Source organism: Mytilus californianus, unplaced genomic scaffold (genome assembly GCF_021869535.1).
Source record: "Mytilus californianus isolate M0D057914Y unplaced genomic scaffold, xbMytCali1.0.p SCAF_11, whole genome shotgun sequence".
In the NCBI taxonomy this organism is placed as follows: Eukaryota; Metazoa; Mollusca; class Bivalvia; order Mytilida; family Mytilidae; genus Mytilus; species Mytilus californianus.
Genome location: NW_026262593.1, coordinates 30824310 through 30845026, shown reverse-complemented (window position 1 = coordinate 30845026; position 20717 = coordinate 30824310). Strand labels below are relative to the sequence as shown.

The 20717-nt window shown below is 30.7% G+C and overlaps 1 protein-coding gene across 3 annotated transcripts in view; it reads left to right on the top strand.

Moving 5' to 3' along the window:
- The window catches only part of LOC127719884 (uncharacterized), an 82864-nt gene that overhangs the window by 39178 nt on the left and 22969 nt on the right, over positions 1-20717 (top strand). For 2 of the 3 annotated variants that reach the window (XM_052226234.1, XM_052226236.1), the window contains 11 exons: positions 595-680; positions 3022-3054; positions 5252-5365; positions 6327-6413; positions 9230-9319; positions 10654-10845; positions 11997-12227; positions 15461-15595; positions 16685-16782; positions 19562-19748; positions 20418-20522. In XM_052226234.1, the coding sequence (XP_052082194.1) occupies positions 595-680; positions 3022-3054; positions 5252-5365; positions 6327-6413; positions 9230-9319; positions 10654-10845; positions 11997-12227; positions 15461-15595; positions 16685-16782; positions 19562-19748; positions 20418-20522 (1358 nt within the window). The remainder of the gene's footprint in view (positions 1-594; positions 681-3021; positions 3055-5251; positions 5366-6326; positions 6414-9229; positions 9320-10653; positions 10846-11996; positions 12228-15460; positions 15596-16684; positions 16783-19561; positions 19749-20417; positions 20523-20717) is intronic. The other variant, XM_052226237.1, reaches the window with a different exon arrangement.

Sequence of the window (20717 nt, the reverse complement as noted above, 5' to 3'; positions counted from 1 at the left end):
GATAAAGATCACTTTTTGTTCCGCACAGTTTTCTTATTCTGAATAGAATCATTTCTGTTCAAAAGAAGTAGGTAGTTGTAAGCCCTATGGAGCTATTTTTACACTAGCCTATTAACATAAATTAATTACATGTTACATTGAATTGTCCATTACTTTTTTTTGCATTGCCTACTCCCTATTAACAAATATTTATATACTTTTCTGGATTTTTTGGCAGGATAGCTATACTTGATATGCTTTGTGATTTATTTAAATTTTTTTGGTAAAAATGACTCCTGACTCTTACATTTGTCCTAAATCAATCATTTGGATATGTTTTATTATATACAAAATTGCATCTTCTATACATATTCATGTCTTTTTTTCTGCTTTAAATTAAATTTTTTTTAGGAATTTTCGAAATTTTCATACTTGTTGAAAGATTCACAAATTTCCTTTATCAAGATAATTTCCAAAGAGCTAGCTAACGTCACAGAGGTTGTTACTAAAGCCATAAATCTATAAATTTGTTTTAAAATGATTGTTTCCAGAGTTTAAAGCATAATAAATGCAGTTTTCCCCCTCATTTTATTGAAAAAATATTTATGATTTCAGTGGAAGGCCAAAGCTGAAGCAAACATAAAGATGAGACTTGAGATGTCATTTGCAAGATGGCGTGTATTTACGTCAGAATCACAAAAGTAGGTCTACCTGCACATTCTTCAAATATTCACATTTTTTTGTATTTTATTGTGTTACTTTTAATGGCCTTATATAACTTCGTCATAATTATTGACATTTGAGTATTTTATGACATAAAAGTATTGCAGTGATATGTGATTTTAATTTTCTTTATTTATTACTAATATTTAAAAATCAATTTTAACCATCAATATTGCTTAAATTATCTAATAACTACTAACAGTCTTCATAAAGATACATATTTTTCATGCTTGACAGACCATTTTAGCTTTCTCTCTCATGTACTTAAAAGGCCCTTGTACTTTTATGTAAAGATGGGGTTCAATGTAAGTCTTATTTTGTAGTATTGGTTATATGTTTTGCAGTTTAAAAAAATTCCCCCCTCCTTTTTCCTAGAAGGTCATTGTCAGGAGAAGAACTTTTCTTATTTTTATTCTTAAAAAAATTGGTTCATTTAATCCTATCAACAAATGTTATTTGACACCTTCTAGAAGGGACTGTTAGGAGTGGAACCCATCTATTTCATCAACCGAGGCTTCTGTTTTGCTTTATGGGTAACATTATTTTTATTGTTATAGTGTCTGTCAATCTGTAACCAAGCCAGTATAAAGATGATCTCAAAATATCCATTATTTGATCTAAAGCATAAAACCTATAAAAAATTATTTATTTAAATTCTTAATATTCTTCATATGACATTTGTATTCCTACAAACTATTAATTGACGTGCTGTACACATACTTTTAAACAACAGCTGTTCTGAATATCAGGCTATGGAATATTTTTCACAAAATAATTTATTCTAACTTTAGGCCAAAATAGAGAATTTCAGTTATCAAAGAACATTCTTACAGAAAGTTTGATGATAAAGGATCATGGAATTGGATGTGAATTATTTATTCATTAGATTGCTTCTTTATTGGAATGGAATTTAAAATGTGTATTTTTTTCTAAATTCTTACACCATATTGAAACATAATCACATATAGATAAACTTTATCCTGATTTTTGACATAGCTGAAATTATTTGAACTACAAATCTGAATTTAATTGGACCTTGTGTGGTTTATCTAAATATTTGTTAATAAATTAATAGACCCAACATATTTTACTTTATTTTAATGCTTTCTTGTTAAAACATTGTTGAGTCAATCATACAATTAGATGCATATAATTATTTTCCAGTAGGTTTAAAATTCAAAAGTATGTAATTATACCTAATCTTAAAGATTTAGAAATAAGGTTCCATCTGATCTGAAATGATTTATAGACTTTTAAAATACTCATTAAAATGGTTTAGGTTTACTTACAGTAAATATATACCTCTTCAAATATTCAATATGAAAAAAATATATATCAGATTGTGATGGTTAGTCTATAATAAGTTAAAAAAAGATATTTTAGGAGATAACTTTTTCATTTGCTGTTTTGAGAAACAATAAATTTGGAAGGTCTTGAGGAGAAGATATGATAAGAGCAACTATCTGTTCCCTAAAATTAAGAAAAAAAGCCAGTAGAATTCTTCAATTCTTCCAAAGTCATGCTTTTCTATAGTTAGTAGTGTTCTGTGGTATTTATATATTTTTTAAGGGAAAGTTCTTTCTGAGACTTTAAGTGCAGGGTTCAATGCATTTTATAAGAATTTTTTCTGTAACAGATGTTGTTGAACAAACCATCTGTACAGATTTATTGATAAAATAAGACAGGTCTTTAAATGGTCTGTGAGCAGTGACATCTCACTTTAAAATTCTTGATATTATATTTTTGTTGAAGACCTGGATGCTTTATACCTTTCATACAGATGCCTTAATATGTTATTAAGTTTCTGTATGTCATATACTCTTTGTCCTTGACCTTGTTTTCATGGTTCAGTGACTGCATTGGTCCATGGTTCATTGGTCCATATTATGTTTTCCTGGTTAAGTCTATTTCTTAGATACTTTATAAATCAACTATATTTGGTGGATGGAATGATTGTAAGGTGTACATATCTGTCTGACATGTATCATCTGACCATGACCTTCATGATTTTTAAATGGTCAATGGTAAGTTTTCCTATTTTTGTCTTGTTTTTTTTGGATACAATAAGCAATATGTCAACTATATTTGGTGTATGAAATGATTGAAAAGTGTACATGTCTGTCAGGCAGGGTTTATCTGACCATGACCTCATTGTCATGGATCATTGATAATGTTGAGTTTATTTGATACTTAGACTTTCAACATAAAATCAGTTGTGGTCAGTAAAGCAGGCGAGACATTTCAGCATGTGCACTCTTGTTTATTTTCTTTCTTTTAAAATAATTCATTGTATGTGTATCACTAATTTAACAATTTTAGAAAGGATAATAGATATAGCATGGAACTTTCATTGTAAGTATATCCTTTGTTGGTGCCCCTTGGTTAAAATGGAAAAATCATATGGGAAAAGGAAATGATTGTTTTATATAACATTGTGTGCTTTTATGGTTAATACACTTATTATGATATGGTAAAAGGCATGTTTTTATTTTATACCTTGCATGAATGATTATTTTTTTAAATCTGGAATAACTCATGTGTACTGCTTTGTAAAATTAAAAAGAATTCAGTAATATTTAGGGAACAATTGAAATGGGTTTAATCCATATGAAATATTAAGAATCTAACACCAACCAGAGTGCAAGACCAGGATATATCAGGCACCTGACAGAAAGATTTCAAGTCTATAACAAGCTATGTCCTAGTCTGAGGTGAATGGACATCTTTCCTAAGGTGCTTTGAGAGTCTCCAGTCATGTATTCTTGTGTTTGATTTTTTTCAACCTGTTAACTTTCAAATTGATTAGAAATCATTTAAATATTTAATTGAAAAAATGTGCATTTATGCTGTATGATCCAGGGGGTTTGGATGAGATGGGAATATCTCATTCTATAGCAACCATGTGATAATTATCTAACAACAAGGTCAGAAATGAGATATGAAAAATTAATCATATTTCGGATGCTGATAATGGTTTAAGGTTTCCAGCATTTTTTTTCAGACACTCATATATGATGAAATATGTTCAAGACATCTATATCACAGCATTAATTTTAAGATAAAATCTTTTCTATGCAAAGAGATGTAAGAAGCCAATGAATTGATTGATTGATTGATTGGTGTTTAACGCCACTTTCAACACTATTGTGGTGGTCATTTTTTTTGGCTGATGAAGCTGGAGTGCCTGGAGAAAACCACTAACCCTCAGTAGAAAAATGACAATTCTTGTCAATTAAGATTTGAGTCAAACGCACCTGCCACTACGGGATTCAAACTCACAACCTCAGTGTTTATACTTTATAGGCTAGTGATAGAGTAGTTTGACTACTTACTTGGCCACAGAGGCCCCAATTTCACCTGACAATAAGAAATTACTTAAAACATAAGTATATGTGCATAAATCTCAAGTTTCTCTAAGTTTTGACATCAATTACTTGTTTAAGCATAAAATTTCGACTGTTTTCAAATTAATATTTTTGAAAAGGAAAATATTTCTCCTAAAATTACAAGTCCTATACAATGTTAGAATATTGACAGGTAGAAAAAGGAACCTATTTATGCACAATTTAATGGTTAAAAGGTTTTTGAATTTGAAATCACCAGGGGTATATTATGAATTTAATTCCATGATTGTATACATGAATAGAAAAATTTATATATGATATGGCTAATTTGTTTACAATCATAACTAAAAAGTATTCAGAATAATTTTCTGTCTTATATGAACTGAATTTAAAAGGAACATAGTTTTTTAAAGTACTTCTTACATTCCAGAAAATAGCTTTTTAACATTGATGAATCTGTACTTGTTTATTTCATTAAACAAATGACAAAATCACATAAAGTAGGACTATAGTAGGAAAGTTTGAAAACTTGGTTTAAAATTAAGGTTCCATCAGCATACTTTTTGAGCTATTTTTATAGAGTGCCTTTATCTCTTTCTAAAAAAATATTCATAAAGTATGATTTTTGTTGTCTCGCCTTGACAGAGTCAAAAAGAGAGACATAGGTATGAGGTGCATTGTCACATCTCATTTCCATGGAGATTATTTGGCCCTGCTTCCTCAGTCATGGTCTATTGACTATGAATATTTTGCATAACTTGCATGTTAAAGTATTGCTAGTTTAATTTCAACATTTGCATTTTATTATCAAAATAACAAAAAGGTGAGACATATCTATGTGGTAACAGTTTAATAAATATTTCAGAAATTTTAATATTATTTAATATTGATGTCAAAGTCCTGACTTTATACCTGTCACTTTTTTTTATTTCCACCAGAAGTTGTTTAATAAGTGCCTTACGAAGCGCTGTGTCCATATTTTCAGTTTTCTTCTAGTGATAGTTTGCTTTTTTAAATGCATACAATGAATAGCAGTTTTGCCTACCTATCATCATTATTAAATATATTAAAATTTTCTAGAATTTTTTTATAAAAGCTGCCATTAGGTAGTGGTAATCCAAAATCATTATATAGCTGAGAGAAGTGCTTGTATCTAAACAACTTTTAATCAAACACCACCTCATTGTTTCTATTGTTTAATACAGGGTGAAGAGATTAAGAAGTGCTTTGGACAAAAAGTTACTGCATCAATCATTATATCAATGGAGCTGTCGATTCCAGATGAGACTAAAAGAGAATGCAGCAGACCATTACTTCAGGTTTGTTATGAACCACAAACAAAAATGATTGTTGTGTGACGTCAATAGTTCAAGTGTCGCAGATTCTTGGGTCAGGCGTCACAGATTCCCAAATAGCGATAAGGTCTATATTCTCCAAGACCAAAAACCACAGATAAAATCTAGATCTTCTTCCTGTTAATAAAACCAGGCTTATCGGTTTTATATTCTATCCATATACTGTAAACAAACTTATTTTCATGTGCGATTTATTTTTGTTACTTTCACAAGTAGAAAAATAATGCAAGTTAAGATTGTCCCGAATATGTGAAACTTGGATCCTAACTACATCAAGTTAATTTGAAAATCACAAAATTCAATCGCTGCCAAGTGGGCTAGAAAGGGCTAAATGCAAAATAAAGTATACGCTAAAATTAAATGGTTTACAGTAATCACTACTGGTAAGAAGTTGTCATAAAGAAGCATCATACTGTAACAGTAGATATTTTTGCTTATTTCAAAATAAGAGAAAAAGCAAGAGCTAACAAATAAGCAATAGAAAGCAACAATATTGATGTTAAGTACAAACTTACTTTTGATAGGCAATTTAAACCCACCAAGAAAGGTCATTGAAATCACAAAAAATAACAACCAAGGAAAATATTAATGTTTACAGTATTTGGTTTTACTTGAATATGTTGGTTATTTATCATATTTGAATACTTTGTTAAAACTGTTCTTTACCAACTCCTGATCAAACATTAAATTTCTAATTTGTCTATAATAAGTGTACATGTTATGATAATTAAAATTGCTTCTTATCAAATACTGCTCCTTTGCCAATTAAAAAAAATGTGATATTCAAGCATGTAGCTTTTCATAAAATTTGACAACTGTTGAAACATTTTTCTTTTACTCATAAATAGAGACCATCACAAGTGAAAACTGTTCCTTTAATAATGATGTATATAAAGGCATTTTAAAATAAGTATTTTTATTTCAGGTCCTGTTTATTACACCAAGCAGTAGAATATTGGAAACAGTTTACATCATTGTCTAAAGAGAAGAAATCTAAAATGGAGATTGCTATGTAAGCTAAGTAAACATATACTATCGCACAAATATCAAAATGTTTCTCTTTTGCATTATTACAATATTATTTCTGTAACCAAACTGTGGTTTCCCTGATGTTTAATTTTATGGGGGGGGGGGGGGGGGGGGGGGGGGCACCGGTTAGGTCCTTACTTTATTCTTATGATTTAGTTTTAATATTTGGGCAATTATGTTTTCATGCTTTTTTGTGAACATTTGAATGATGAAAGAAAGTATAATGTATAAGGTTTTATTCAGCCAAAAATCTTTGTTCTTTATCTATATCCTTACAGTAAGAAAGTGATTTAACAACTATCAAAGAATTTAGATATTCAATTTTTTTCATAAGTTCTGTAGATGATAATTTGAATTAAAATGTATACCATCTTTTCCAGGAAACATTTTGTGTAAGTTTTCGGCATGTCAATGTTACACTGATCATAACAGTACTACCATGGAAATCTATTATCCTCTGTCTTTATCTTGCTCAATTACTTTTCAGTCAAAACATCATTTGAAAAAGTGAATGGATGCACAATAATACTTCGCTCATAAAAAATGTGAATTGATATAAAGTTTTCTCCTTTTTTTTTGTAGGAGGTTGCTCTCTTTTTATTTTGGTTGATTTTACATTTATTGTTATTTGTTCTTCATAATTGTTAAGTAATTCAATTCAATGAATATATAGTATGCTTCTTCTATGCATCTTATATTACTTGATCCATATACCTTTTTAATGGTATTTTAAATACATTTAATAGCTATCAGAGATTTTTTTGCCCTGCAATTGCCAAGCAGCATGGCATATAGATCTTCTATTGCTTGTCCAAATTGTGGTCCTTACTTGGTAAATTATTGCATTGGTCCTTACTTGGTAAATTATTGCATTACAGTCAGTTTCTTAGAAATCTATGGTAAATTACTTATGGTCTTCCAGAAGTCATCTTGTGTAGTACAACAGCTGTACAACAATATTTGCATTTCTTTTACCTACATTTGATTATTGAGTGACTCAATGATATCACATCACTACATTCTTCTTGCATGGTACAATGCTGTTGAACAATATATAGGTCCCTGTGTTAAGATTTTTCTCCTAGTTTTTGAAGGCAGGGCATCTGTAAAAAAAGATTTTTATTAATTTTTTTATTTTTTTTTGTATTTTTTTGCCCAAATCTTATTTAAGTTTTCAGGTCTATTATGATTTAACTTTAATATGTTAACCCCCATTTAGCCTGAAGAGGTGGATTACTGACATTAAAACTTTTTGTTTTTAGGAAAACTCATAAAATCATTAAAAGTGAAAAATGCATGGTTGAGAGAAAGGAAGCGTTTATGTTTGACATACCACCTTGTGTATTGTTTCCATAGCATAGTTAAAAATGACTTCCAAAACTTAAGGTTCATTTATCATTAAAATTGTTCACAGTTTTGCATGGCAGTTTGTTATGAGAAATTTATTTTGTTGTAGTTATTCCTGGATATGGAGTTTTCTTAGAAATATATTATGGTAGGGGTTGCAATGAATATGTGAAATATTTGGTTTTGGGGTGGTTTTGATTTAAGAAAAGGTTACGGGATTGTGATTAATGATATATATGTTGCAATTTTAACAGAGATTAATATATGCATATATGAAGAGTTTTACCTAATATGTTTTTTATATGAACTCAAGTTTAAGCTTAATCAAAATAAAATAATATTTATCTGAATTTCTTTTATTAGATAAAAACCATCTGCCAAAACATTTTTCTTTACTACCATGCATTGGAATTATTAAATAATATGATAAATAAATATATTTATATATGTATGTAGATGCATACTCAAGAAATATATGTAATTTTTGTAGCCTATATCATTGAATATTTTTTTAATGTTCTTACTATTGAAAACTATATTTAATTTAGAAAATACTGCTGTTTGTAAAAAAAACAAAAAAAAAAACAAATAGAACATGTATATAGGATTATTTCTTATAAGTATCAACTATCATTGTAAGAATTTAAAGACCAAACAATAAGAAGTATATAAAGATTTGGTATTTATTTTCTCATGTTCAATTATTCTTAAATTCAATCATAATCAGTATTTTGATATAAGCTGCTTTGTACTTAGTTTTGTTAGGTGATCAGAGCGTGAAACACAGGAACAAACTTTAGGATTGCTTACATTTGCTTTCTTCAGAGGAATTTTACAAACAATTTAGAATACTTCTGTCGTCATTTAAGATTTGAATATTTTCAGTCTGTTAGAGATTTGAACAGATATCTTTTCTTTTTCTTTTATCTCTTAGGTGCTTGTTGTTATTGCATATCATATTTCTTAAATTTATAGGAATTTATTTTAATACATCCAGTAAAAAAGGACAATTGCAGATTTTGAAGAAAATTTAAAATTATTTTATTTCCCCATAACGTTTGCTCATAGAATTTTAGATCTCCTTTCTCTTTTATATTGGTCTTGCGCCTTGACACTCTTCTCCAAACAAAAAACAGACAAAAAACCAATAAAACAAAAGAGGAAATATAAAATAAAAAGAAAAAATCTACCCCTAACACTGTGAACACTTTAATTCTTTCAAAGCATTCCAAATTAGCTAGTTACTCAAGTAACCATGTAGAAAAACAAAGGAAATAGGGTACACATATGACAAATTATGCTGAATTTATATCAATTGTATTTAACCTTTAGCAATTAAAAAGAATCAATACTTTAACATCAGTTTCCTGTTTATTGAAAAGAGACATAATTCCTGCATTTTACCAAAGTAAAGATGTGTTTAAATATAATAATGTACAAATGGTATTACAGGAGACAACATAACAGAAAGCTGGTAAAACAGACATTTAAAACAGTAACTGTTGTATACCACAAACATAGGGTGGCCAGAGAACATCATAGGTAAAGATTATAACTGATATAAACACTGTATACCACAAACATAGGGTGGCCAGAGAACATCATAGGTAAAGATTATAACCCTGTTTAAGGCACATTCTTCATAGCAATCATTATAATGGTTCTGATTGTCTTAGCTGTATTTCACAAAACTGTTCGGAATATTTGGCTCTCAGTGCTCTTCAACTTTGTACTTTATTTGGCCTCTTAACTTTTTTTATTTGAGCGTCACTGATTAGTCTTTTGTAGACCAAACACACGTCTGGCATAGAAAATTATAAGACTGGTATCTTTGATGAATTTTCAAGGTTATTATACCAAAATTATGTCACTCAGATCACAGTTAGTTGTTACATACAACTATAATGAGACTTCACTCTTATGCTGTAAGTGATAGTGTAAGTAATATTGTAACAAATATAACTCTTAGTAAAAACTTCAATCAAAGATTTGTTTTGCAGGAAATTTTCGAACTAAATTGATAACAAATAATATAAAACAGTAACAACCTTTCTATGGGTTTATTTTTTTCACTTTTGAAGTTTTTGACATCACATTTTATATATGTTTTGTATTCTTGCCCATTTCATAAACATCTACATGGCAAAACATATTGTGAGGCAATAACATTTTTATACAGTTAATTAAAGGAAAATTAAACTTGTCTGATTGTATAGAATGGGCTGCCCACTCAAGACAGGTTTTGATTGAATGAAAAAATTGCCAACGAGAGGCAGTCTTTTATTTCTTATTGCCAAGTAATTTTCAAAAATGTTTTTTAAAACTAATTTGAGACTTTCAGGGACTGATGATTGAAACCCACACAGACAATTTCTATTTAATTATGATGCAAACATATTGTACTGGTGCCACCAGCTTCCATTGAAATCTTAAGGAAAATTACAATTTCATCTTTTTCACTGAAATATCTTTTTAACAATTTTAAATAAACATGACAGGAATGATGTATGGAAGTCTTCAGCAAGTGAACATATGTGGTTATGATAAAATGAAATCTTGGATGCAATTTTCAAAATTCTTTTTGCTTCTGAAAAGTTATGGCAAAAACAATTTGAATATTTAGAAAATTGATGAAAACCAAACAATTTGAAGCTTACTTCTTGAAACAGATCTTCTCTAGTCTTGGGCAACTAAGGAATAGAATTTCCATTTGAACGATAAAGGCTTTCATGAGCCTCTTTTATTACTAGAAAAAAAATATATCACGTATACAGATTTATATTGATAGATTTGACAATAAATTGAATGGCTTAACTACCTCAATCAGTGATCAAAATTATTATTTGTTTACAAATACTGCTAATATTTGATTATAGGACTGGAACGTTACATCAGGTATTGACAGCCTGGCTCCATGTGACACAGATCCTCAAGCAGGAGAGACATAGAGATATGTTAGTCAGCATAGAGCACTGGACCATAACTACTCTACAGAGCTCCTTTATACAATGGAGGGAGCACCTGCTTACACAGAGAGCTCAGAAAGCTTCACACAAAAAACTTGTCAGGTAAGAGGTTTGATAGGTATTACAGACTAGCAAAAAGTATGTAGCTTAGGCTGTCTTGAAAAACAGCTTTTCACAAAATAGATAGTCAGATAAGAGATTCAAATGTTTTAAGACTGTTAGAACAGGCTTCACATAAAAACTGTCATCTGAGAGAGCAATGGATTTAGAATATAAGCATAAATAAACATAAATATAAATATTATACATTAAGGATTTTGCTCATTGTTGAAGGCTGACAGTGACCTATAGTTGCTTACATCCACATCATTTGGACTCTGGTGGATAGTTGTCTCATCGGCAATGATACCTCATTCCCTTATTCTTATAGATTTTAGTAGAATATTTACTAATATAGCAGCAAATTGTTTTATTATTGATTTTTATTTCTAATGAGTTGCTTGTTTTTATGAGAAAAAAACGCTTTTGGATAACATGAAAAATGTCTGCCTTATAAAACGGTAATTTAAAAAACTGGATTGAAATATTAAGTATGAAAGGAGTTTTTAACTTAGTATTAAAATGAGAAGATGTGGTATGAGTGCCAATGAGAAAACTCTCCACAAGAGACCACATGAGGCAGCAGTTGGCAACTATAAGTCACTGTACCATCTTAAATAATAAGCAAAACCCACAGCACATGGCAAGCTATAAAAGGCCCCGAAATGACAAATGTAGAACAATAAAAAACAAGAAAACTAACAGCCTGTTTTATGAACAATACAATAAAAGAAAAACAAGTATGATATACAGCAACAAAAGACAACCACTAAATTACAAGCTCCTGACTTGGGACAGGCACATGCAGAATGTGAGTCAAGCTTACATAATAAAGAAACAAACAATAAGAAAGATAATTTATATTATGATAAGAGGAGGGAATGGATTTACATCAATCAGACAGTGATCAAACAAATTTTTAAAATCTCAAGCTAAAATGAAGAAAGGATATGCAACAGGGGCTATTTTACAAAGATTTAAGGACGAAAATTCATCTTAATTTATACTGAAATGTTTATTACCGGTACTTATTCATGAGTATTTATTCTCGTAAGATTTTTTGTGAAATGAGCCACTGATGAATTTTCTAATAATTTATGATTTCACATGATTTTTCAAGCCTGTGAATTAAAGTAAATCTTTTTCCCCTCCAGAAATGCTTGGAAAATATGGAAGATACAGTGGGTGACAAATGTTCGGGAGAGGATAGAGATCGAAGGTAAAATCCGTCACGACATTCTACAGGAGACATTCCAGATGTGGAAAGATAATGTCGCTAGACTGAAGAGAAGACGACATGGTGCTGAGGTGTTTATACAGAGGGCACTTGTCAGACAAGTTATTGAAGCTTGGCATGAGCATACTAGTCATCGTAAAATGATCAGGTAATATACTTAATAATCTTACTTTCTCATATTTATGATATAATGAAAATTTCAACATAAATGAATAAACATACTTGTGTTCATCAAAAGAAAATACCTTACAGTGTCTCATACTGAAAATAATTTATTCTTTACAACGTATTGTACCAAATTTCGTTATTGTTTTAAAGTCTTCTTGCAATATCTTCTTAATGAGTAAAACTGTATTCTACTATTGTATGTTTAAACAATAGCTTGTAAATTAGAATTTGTTTTCCCCCATTGGAAATATCTTTATTTTCTATGTCTTCTCTGCAATATTCTTCCAATAACAGAACAAAATATTTGACTATTATATATCCTGTCAATTCTTATACTCAAACAATTTTAATGGATAAGATAGGAAATTTAACTTGTCAACAATTATTTAAAAATTATAAATTTCATCAGAACGAGGAAAGAGAGAAAGAGGTAAAAATCTGATTTAAACTCGACTTCTAAAGATTTTAATTGTCTTTCATTTAATTTTGAACCTGTCTTTCAAATCATCCTCTAAATCACTTAGGTTTTCTAACAGCACAATTTTGTTTAATTTCCCACAAATCTTCCATCATAATTTTTTATTTCCATGCTGATACAGTTTAGTGTTTTTTAATTCCACGTTTATTTCAGCAGCATGCATTTTTAGCACATGATTTGATTTGTTTGATGCACATTTCAATTTGTTTTATTTTTTTTTTATTTATTAGCTCTCCTGGCCCAATGCAAAGGGCTATCTGAGCTGTTGTCATCAGTTTGCCTCAGTCTGTAGGTTATATATTTTTGGTCCATGGTCCATATGTCATCCATAGTTTTCTTCAAAATTCTTCTCTACAACCCCTCAATGGATTGACACCATATTGGGTCTGCATTATCTATAGGTCCTTTTATGCCCCCGTCGTAGGCGACAAGGGCATTAAGTGTTACCCTTGACCTCCGTCTTTCCGTTCGTCCCATTTTCATTGCAAAGCTTGAGTGGGGGCATTCGTGTCCTCAGACACATTCTCCTTTTATTTATTAAATTTGTCAAACTGCAATGTATGGCTTATATAATTAATTACAGAAAAACTGGCAGATTAGGAAAAGTCAACATGCCAAGATTCGCCTACCTAGAAAATTTCAGAATAAGACACAACCTGTGTTGGAGGTATTGCCCCTGAAATGTGGATTTTTTTTCAACTCTTCACAGTTCTTGGCTTTTGACTAAAAACTATAGGAGTTAGGTTCAAATTGTTGAATTAAAAAATGATCAGCACCACATGACTATATACCCTGGACATTTTCCAACAACCTATTTTGGAGTAATTGTATTCAGTATACATTAATAGAAACAAATTATTAGAGCTATTTTCCTAATGCTTGTAGTTTATAGGTTTGGTTGGCTTGCTTGCTTTGTTTGTATAAATGTTTGCTCAACCTTTGTAATTAAGATTGACATCTGCAATCAATAGATAGGCGGGGCTTCAGCTTGTATACATTATACCCTGCATTATTCTTAACATCTAATAACATTTAAGTATAATGTATACAAGCTGAAGCCCCGCCTATCTATTGATTGCAGATGTCAATCTTAATAACAATGCTTGAGCAAACATTTATACAAACAAAACAAGCAAGCCAACCAAACTTTTAAACTACAAGCATTAGGAAAATAGCTCTAATCACGAAAATTAAATCTCTTCTGAAAAAGTTTTTCTGAAGAAAATGGTTTTCTTTGAAAACAAATGAATCGATGATGTATAATGATATGAACATACTATATTCAACATGATAATAATTATGCCCCCGCCGCAAGGCAAAGGGGGCATTAAGTGTTACCCTTGACCTTCCGTCTTTCTGTCCGTCCCATTTTGTTTATAAAGCAAGCTTGAGTGGGGGCATTCGTGTCCTCAGACACATTCTTTTTTTATTGTCGAGCCTTCGACTTTTGTCGAAAAAGCGAGACATAGCGATCCTACATTCCGTCGGCATCGGCGTCGTCGTCGTCGGCGGCGTCCACAAATATTCACTCTGTGGTTAAAGTTTTTGAAATTTTAATAACTTTCTTAAACTATCCTGGATTTCTACCAAACTTGGACAGAAGCTTGTTTATGATCATAAGATAATATTCAAAAGTAAATTTTGTAAAAAAAAAATTCCATTTTTTCAGTATTTTACTTATAAATGGACTTAGTTTTTCTGCCAGGAAACATTATATTCACTCTGTGGTTAAAGTTTTTGAAATTTTAATAACTTTCTTAAACTATCCTGGATTTCTACCAAACTTGGACAGAAGCTTGTTTATGATCATAAGATAATATTCAAAAGTAAATTTTGTAAAAAAAAAATTCCATTTTTTCCGTATTTTACTTATAAATGGACTTAGTTTTTCTGCCAGTTAACATTACATTCACTCTGTGGTTAAAGTTTTTAAAATTTTAACAACTTTCTTAAACTATCCTGGATTTGTACCAAACTTAGACAGAAGCTTGTTTATGATTATAAGCTAGTATCTAGAAGGAAATTTTGTTCCATTTTTTCCGTATTTTACTTATAAATGGACTTAGTTTTTCTTCCAGTTAACATTACATACAGTCTGCAGTTTAAGTTTTTAAAACATTTATTAGATTCATAAACTATCCTGGATTTTTACCAAACTTGGACAGAAGCTACTTACAATCAAAAGATAGTATAGAGAGGAATATTTTTATTAATTTTTTTCCTCATTTTTGTTGAGCCTGTGATTAACAGCAAAAAGTAGGCGAGACACTGGGTTCCGCGGAACCCTTACGAATTTTTTGTTAATGTTTCCCAACAGAAAATTGAAACTAGGAATGATCTAGAAATTCAGTCTGAAATAAAAGACAACACGATATGTTAATTTCTGTAATGTCACTCATATTTCTATTGGGGTAAGTCTGTGTTTAAAATTTCTTGCTTTTGCATAAGCAATTTTAAGAAAATAATTGGAAATATATATTAGAACAGTAGGAATAAAGTGATTAATGGGATAAACATCAATGACAACATGAAACACAAAACACAAAACACAAAACCAAAATACATTTAGAGGTCAACGTAGTCATCAGCCATAAATGAGATTTACTCTGACAAAGCTCATGTATTTGTATATGATTTTCAGGTTTAAAAAGGGGTGTATAAATATATACATATTATAAACAAAAAATGTATTATACATAAAGCAAGATTTTGATTTTGATATTTTATACCACCAGAGCCTTCAAGAGAGTATTTGTACACAGAATGAATGAGGCTGTCCAAGTTAAATACCTGTCAATTTGGAAGAAAAGATTTGAAGATAAACTGGACTTACACAGAGCTAAAAGTTTCTGGTCCAATACATGTGCTAGGTAAATAGTATTTTTTGGTTAAGCAATGTTTTAAGAATGAGTTCCAGACTCTCTCAAACATTCAAGGTCATCTAAAAAGAAATTAGGATGTGATGTACAAAATCGAAATGCACAAAATATGTCATTCAAAAACAATTCTTAATTCACTTTCTTTTTTTCTCATTCAAGTATGCTAAATTTTTGTCAGGGCAACTTAAGTGAATATTCATCACTTTTTCAGCATTGGTTATGTTTAAGTAAGCCAGTTTAGCTGAGGGAAAGTTGAAAAAAAGAAAAGTTTTCCTGTTGGATTGTAAATTTTAAGAGATAATCACACAGCCTTGACTCAAAACTACTTGGAGAGGGGGGAGGGGAGGCAATGATTAGATAACTTATTATCTTTAAAAAGCATAAAGTCTTCATCTACACATTGAATTCTATACTTCTAAAGATCAAATAAAAGTTAAAAAAAAAACACATAAAAGTTTGAGTCAAATGTAATTTTTTTAAGATACTCGATAGAACAGTTACATATTATCCTTTTCATAGCACACATGTATTGAGATCACCAACCAGTACAAAACATCATAGAAAATATATGTATTTGAGAATGATAAAAAATTTTCTAAAAAATTACTAAAGAGAGGGAACCACCGCCTGGTAAATCTTCAATACATAAGAACCCCTAAAGTGAATACCTCGTTTATGCAGGGTTGTTACGATAAAAACTCAAATTGTGAAAGTAGTTATAACAACAACACTTTGTAATGAGATTTCATTTATTACTGCAGCAATCCCTAAAGTGTTCTTGTTATAACTGCTTTCACATACTGTAAATTCAGAAATTATTGCGTGCATTTATTATTGCGATTTTTGAAGAATGGACCAAAATGCGAAATTAATTATTGCAATTTCAGGTAAATCTGCATACAGATATAAGTATCAGATATCAGAATAGGAGTTCTTATTATTGTGATCTTCATCCACTCGCATTATTCGCATTAATAAAAACCTCGCAATAATTTCTGAATTTACAGTATATAGAAAATGTTTAAGGATAGAAAGTCTAGCAGTTAGCATTGTCATAAATGTTTCATAATTATTTTTTAGGAAGGCAGCTGTGGTGTGGAGAACAGTTTGTCATCATAGGTTATTAGATAGATTACTGGTCACGACAGAACCACATCGACAACTTTGTTTGCAGAAAGGTCAGTTATGAATGAGAAGTTTGGTAAACATGAACAAGACAGCAACCCATAAAGACAAAAAATGTTATTTCCTTTTGCCAAGTTGATTGATTCTGCAGTGAATTAATGTAGTAGCACATTGTCTTACATATAGCTGAGCCCTTAAGCCATATATTGGAGTATTTATTCAACACATTTTAAGATTTAAGTGATTGCTAAACCTACAAAATATAATCATGGACATATTGGCTTGGTAAATCCTTATTATCTTACTCATTGTATTGTACAGTATATACCAATATTTGTCTGTGCCTTAGTTCTTCTACTACAGGGATGTTTTTAAAGACCTTGACTTCTTATGAGGGTCTCAAATGGCTTATTCCTGTGTTTGTCTAAATGTGTTGTCTACTTTGAAGTGTATCATTATACCCCACGCAACGAGTTGCAGAGGGTATAATGTTTTTGACCCGTCAGTTTGTCCGTCCGTCCGTCCGTCAGTCCTGTTTCTTGTCATCACAACTCCTCTCAAACCACACAACAGAAATTCACGAAACCTTTTTAGATAAAAAGGACATATTATGTAGTTATGCATATCGACAGGAAATTACGATTCAATTTTTTTCTAGGAGTTACGCCCCTTTGAACTTATTTGCTTCAATGTACTACTGCAACAGTTTGTCATCGCAACTTCTCTGAAACCACACAACAGAATTTCATGAAACCTTTTTAGATAATAAGGACATACTATGTAGATGTGCATATAGACAGGAAATTACGATTCAATTTTTTTTCTAGGAGTTACGCCCCTTTGAACTTATTTACTTTAATGTACTACTTCAACAGTTTGTCATCTCCACTCCTCTGAAACTACACAACAGAATTTCATGAAACCTTTTAAGATAATAAGAACATACTACGTAGATGTGCATATCGACAGGAAATTACGATTTATTTTTTTTCTAGGAGTTACGCCATTGAACTTATTTGCTTCAATTTACTTCTGCAACAGTTTGTCATCTCCACTCTTCTGAAACCACACAACAGAATTTCATGAAATTTTGTAGATAAGAAGGACATACTATGTAGATGTGCATATTGACAGGAAATTGTTATTCAATATTTTTTTTTATACAATTTTTTTTTGTTACACTTATTTAATTTCTCCAATGACAATATGGGGATGTGGGGTATGTGAGCGTGCTCACTAAGGTTCTTTAATTTTTTATGCCCTCGCCTTAGCGGAGGGGGCATTAATTTTTACCCTTGTTTGTCTGTACATACATCCAAAAATTCGTTTCTGTTCTCTAATTTAAGTTTGCCTCAACCAAATGTTATGAATCTTATACACAATGCTTATTACCACAAAACACAGATCAAGTTTGAATTTTGGTGGCGTCACTTTTACCGTTCTAGAGTTACTGTAAAAGCAGAAATTTTCGTTGGGGATTTAATTTCGTTTATAATTCTTATCCACGAAATTAAAACCCCAACAAAAATTTAACTCTAGATTTGCCAAATCTGAATACAAAATACGTAAATATTTAATTTTTTTAATGATCAGACAACATCATTTTGACATTATATAAATGATTAACATCAAAGCATACAATGAAAATTAATAGGTTAATTGATTAGACAACAATATTAAAACATTTTCTTCCAGTCAGATGATAATCCGAATCTTTTGTTTGTACAGTAAAAAATAATGACCAAGAACTGTCAATCATTGTCATTTATCGGTCTAATGCGATTGTAATACCCTCAAGCCGTTATACATTTATTACACAATCATTGTCCTTGGATAAAACATCAAAGGTGTGTAAAAGACAGTTAGCGTGCAGGTCACAACACTTAATTAGTGCTCACTGTAACTATTAAATGTATTATTGATTTTTCCCAATGGCGAAACTTCAGATTAGTTTTATTGAGTATTGGCAATAATAAAGTAACATTTATATAATTTTTTTCTCTACTTAAAAACCACGAAAATTAATCCCCACAAACTTACTTTCGGATACAAAACCACGAAATTTTAACCCCACGAAAATTAATGTTTATACAGTATGCCCCTTTACAAATGGAAAATTGCTGAACTTTTGGTTTCCATTCTCTACTTAAGTTTGCCTCAACCAAATGTTATGAAACTTATACACAATGCTTATTACCACAAAACTCAGACCAAGTACGAATTTGGGTAGCCTCACTTTTACCGTTCTTGAGTAATATCCCTTTATAATGTTATATGCAAGCGGGGGCATCATCTGTGTCCCATGGACACATTCCTCATTTATTGTATGTTGATATCCTTCTGAGTAAACTTGACCTTATATAAAACCAGATAATTTTCCATGTTAATATACTCTACAGTACTCATCTACGAATCTTGAGTTCATCTTAATAGGACATTAGGTTCTCATATCAGCCCTAAGAGAACCACTACAAAACATCTTTTGCAGAAAATTTTGTTCAATATAGATTATGGGAGGGGTAAGAAAAAATGAAAAAAAACATTATGTAGAAAACATTTTTGCTGTGAATATTGATTGATTGGTGTTTGCTCTACGGCATCCAGTAGCAAGTATTTCATTTATATTAAGCACAATGTTCTGGAAAAAAATGTAAAAAGTTGATTAAACAGTTACAAATTGTATATTGTTTTTATCAGAATAACAAATTTATATTATATTTGATGACATTTAGAGTTAAATGTATACTAACAAACTATCTGAACAACCTATTCTTTGCAAATCTTATTTTGACTTTAGTTTTGTTAAATGAGTCATGTTATTTTTCATTTCAGTTATGTTTGATAGATGGAAGGAAGCAAAGAGAAAGATAGATGAAGAGAAACACAAAGCAGATGTAACAAGAGCCATCTTGGAAAATTCACTTCTAAAACAACATTTCATTAAATGGAAAGAGGCAACAGAACAAAGGCTAAAGATCAGACCTATGTTAATGAGACAACAAGGTTCACTGCTGTCAGAGTAAGTACTGTGACAAAACTAACACTAAAGATCAGAATTTATACATTTTAAGATTAGCTGATCTTGAGTTGTGGGACTCAGGACCATCTCATTTTTAACCTGGATATGTGCCTCATTTGCTCTGCACACAATTTTAGTTTTTATTTGAAACAAGCTGACTTCTGTTTTCAATGATTTGTTAAATTGTTTTTCTAGAGTTATTTATCTTTCATTTCACCTTATTCCATGATATTTCAAAACATGTAAGTAAAATCGAGAATGAAAACGGGGAATGTGTCAAAAAGACAACAACTCGACGAAAGAGCAGAAAACAGCTCAAGGCCACCAATGGGTCTTCAACACAGCGAGAAATTTCCGCACCGGGAGGCGGGCTTTAGCTGGCCCCTAAACAAAAATGTATACTAGCTCAGAGAAAATGGACGTCACACTAAACTCCGAAACATATAAATGAATCAAAATTAAATAAACATACAAGACTATACAAGGCCAGAGGTTCCTGACTTGGGTCAGGCGCAAAAATGAGGCAGGGTTTAACATGTTTTGTGAGATCTCAACCCTCCCTCTATACATCTACCCAATTGTGCTTTAATTCATTCATAAATATCTTCATTTAATACAAACTCTTGATGGGCTTTTTATTTATGTAAATGTATTTTTTCATTTTTACAGGACATTTCTTTCTTGGCATGGTTTGGTGCAGCACAAATCTGAATGTAGAAAGAATAAAGTGTTGTTTGACAGGAAGAAACTGAGAGCTGCTTTTGGTGACTGGAGGTAAGTTACGTCTTATTTTGTAGCAGCAATGTAAATTCAGAAATTATTGTGTGGTTTTATTATTTATTTGTATTGTGTACCATCTTGCCTGCTGCACATTTGACAATTGCCAGTCTGTTACTTCTCTTGTTTTGAAATTGTGTTAAATTTTTTGGAAAAAGTATTGAAATATAAAATTTTATGTTTTTACCAAAA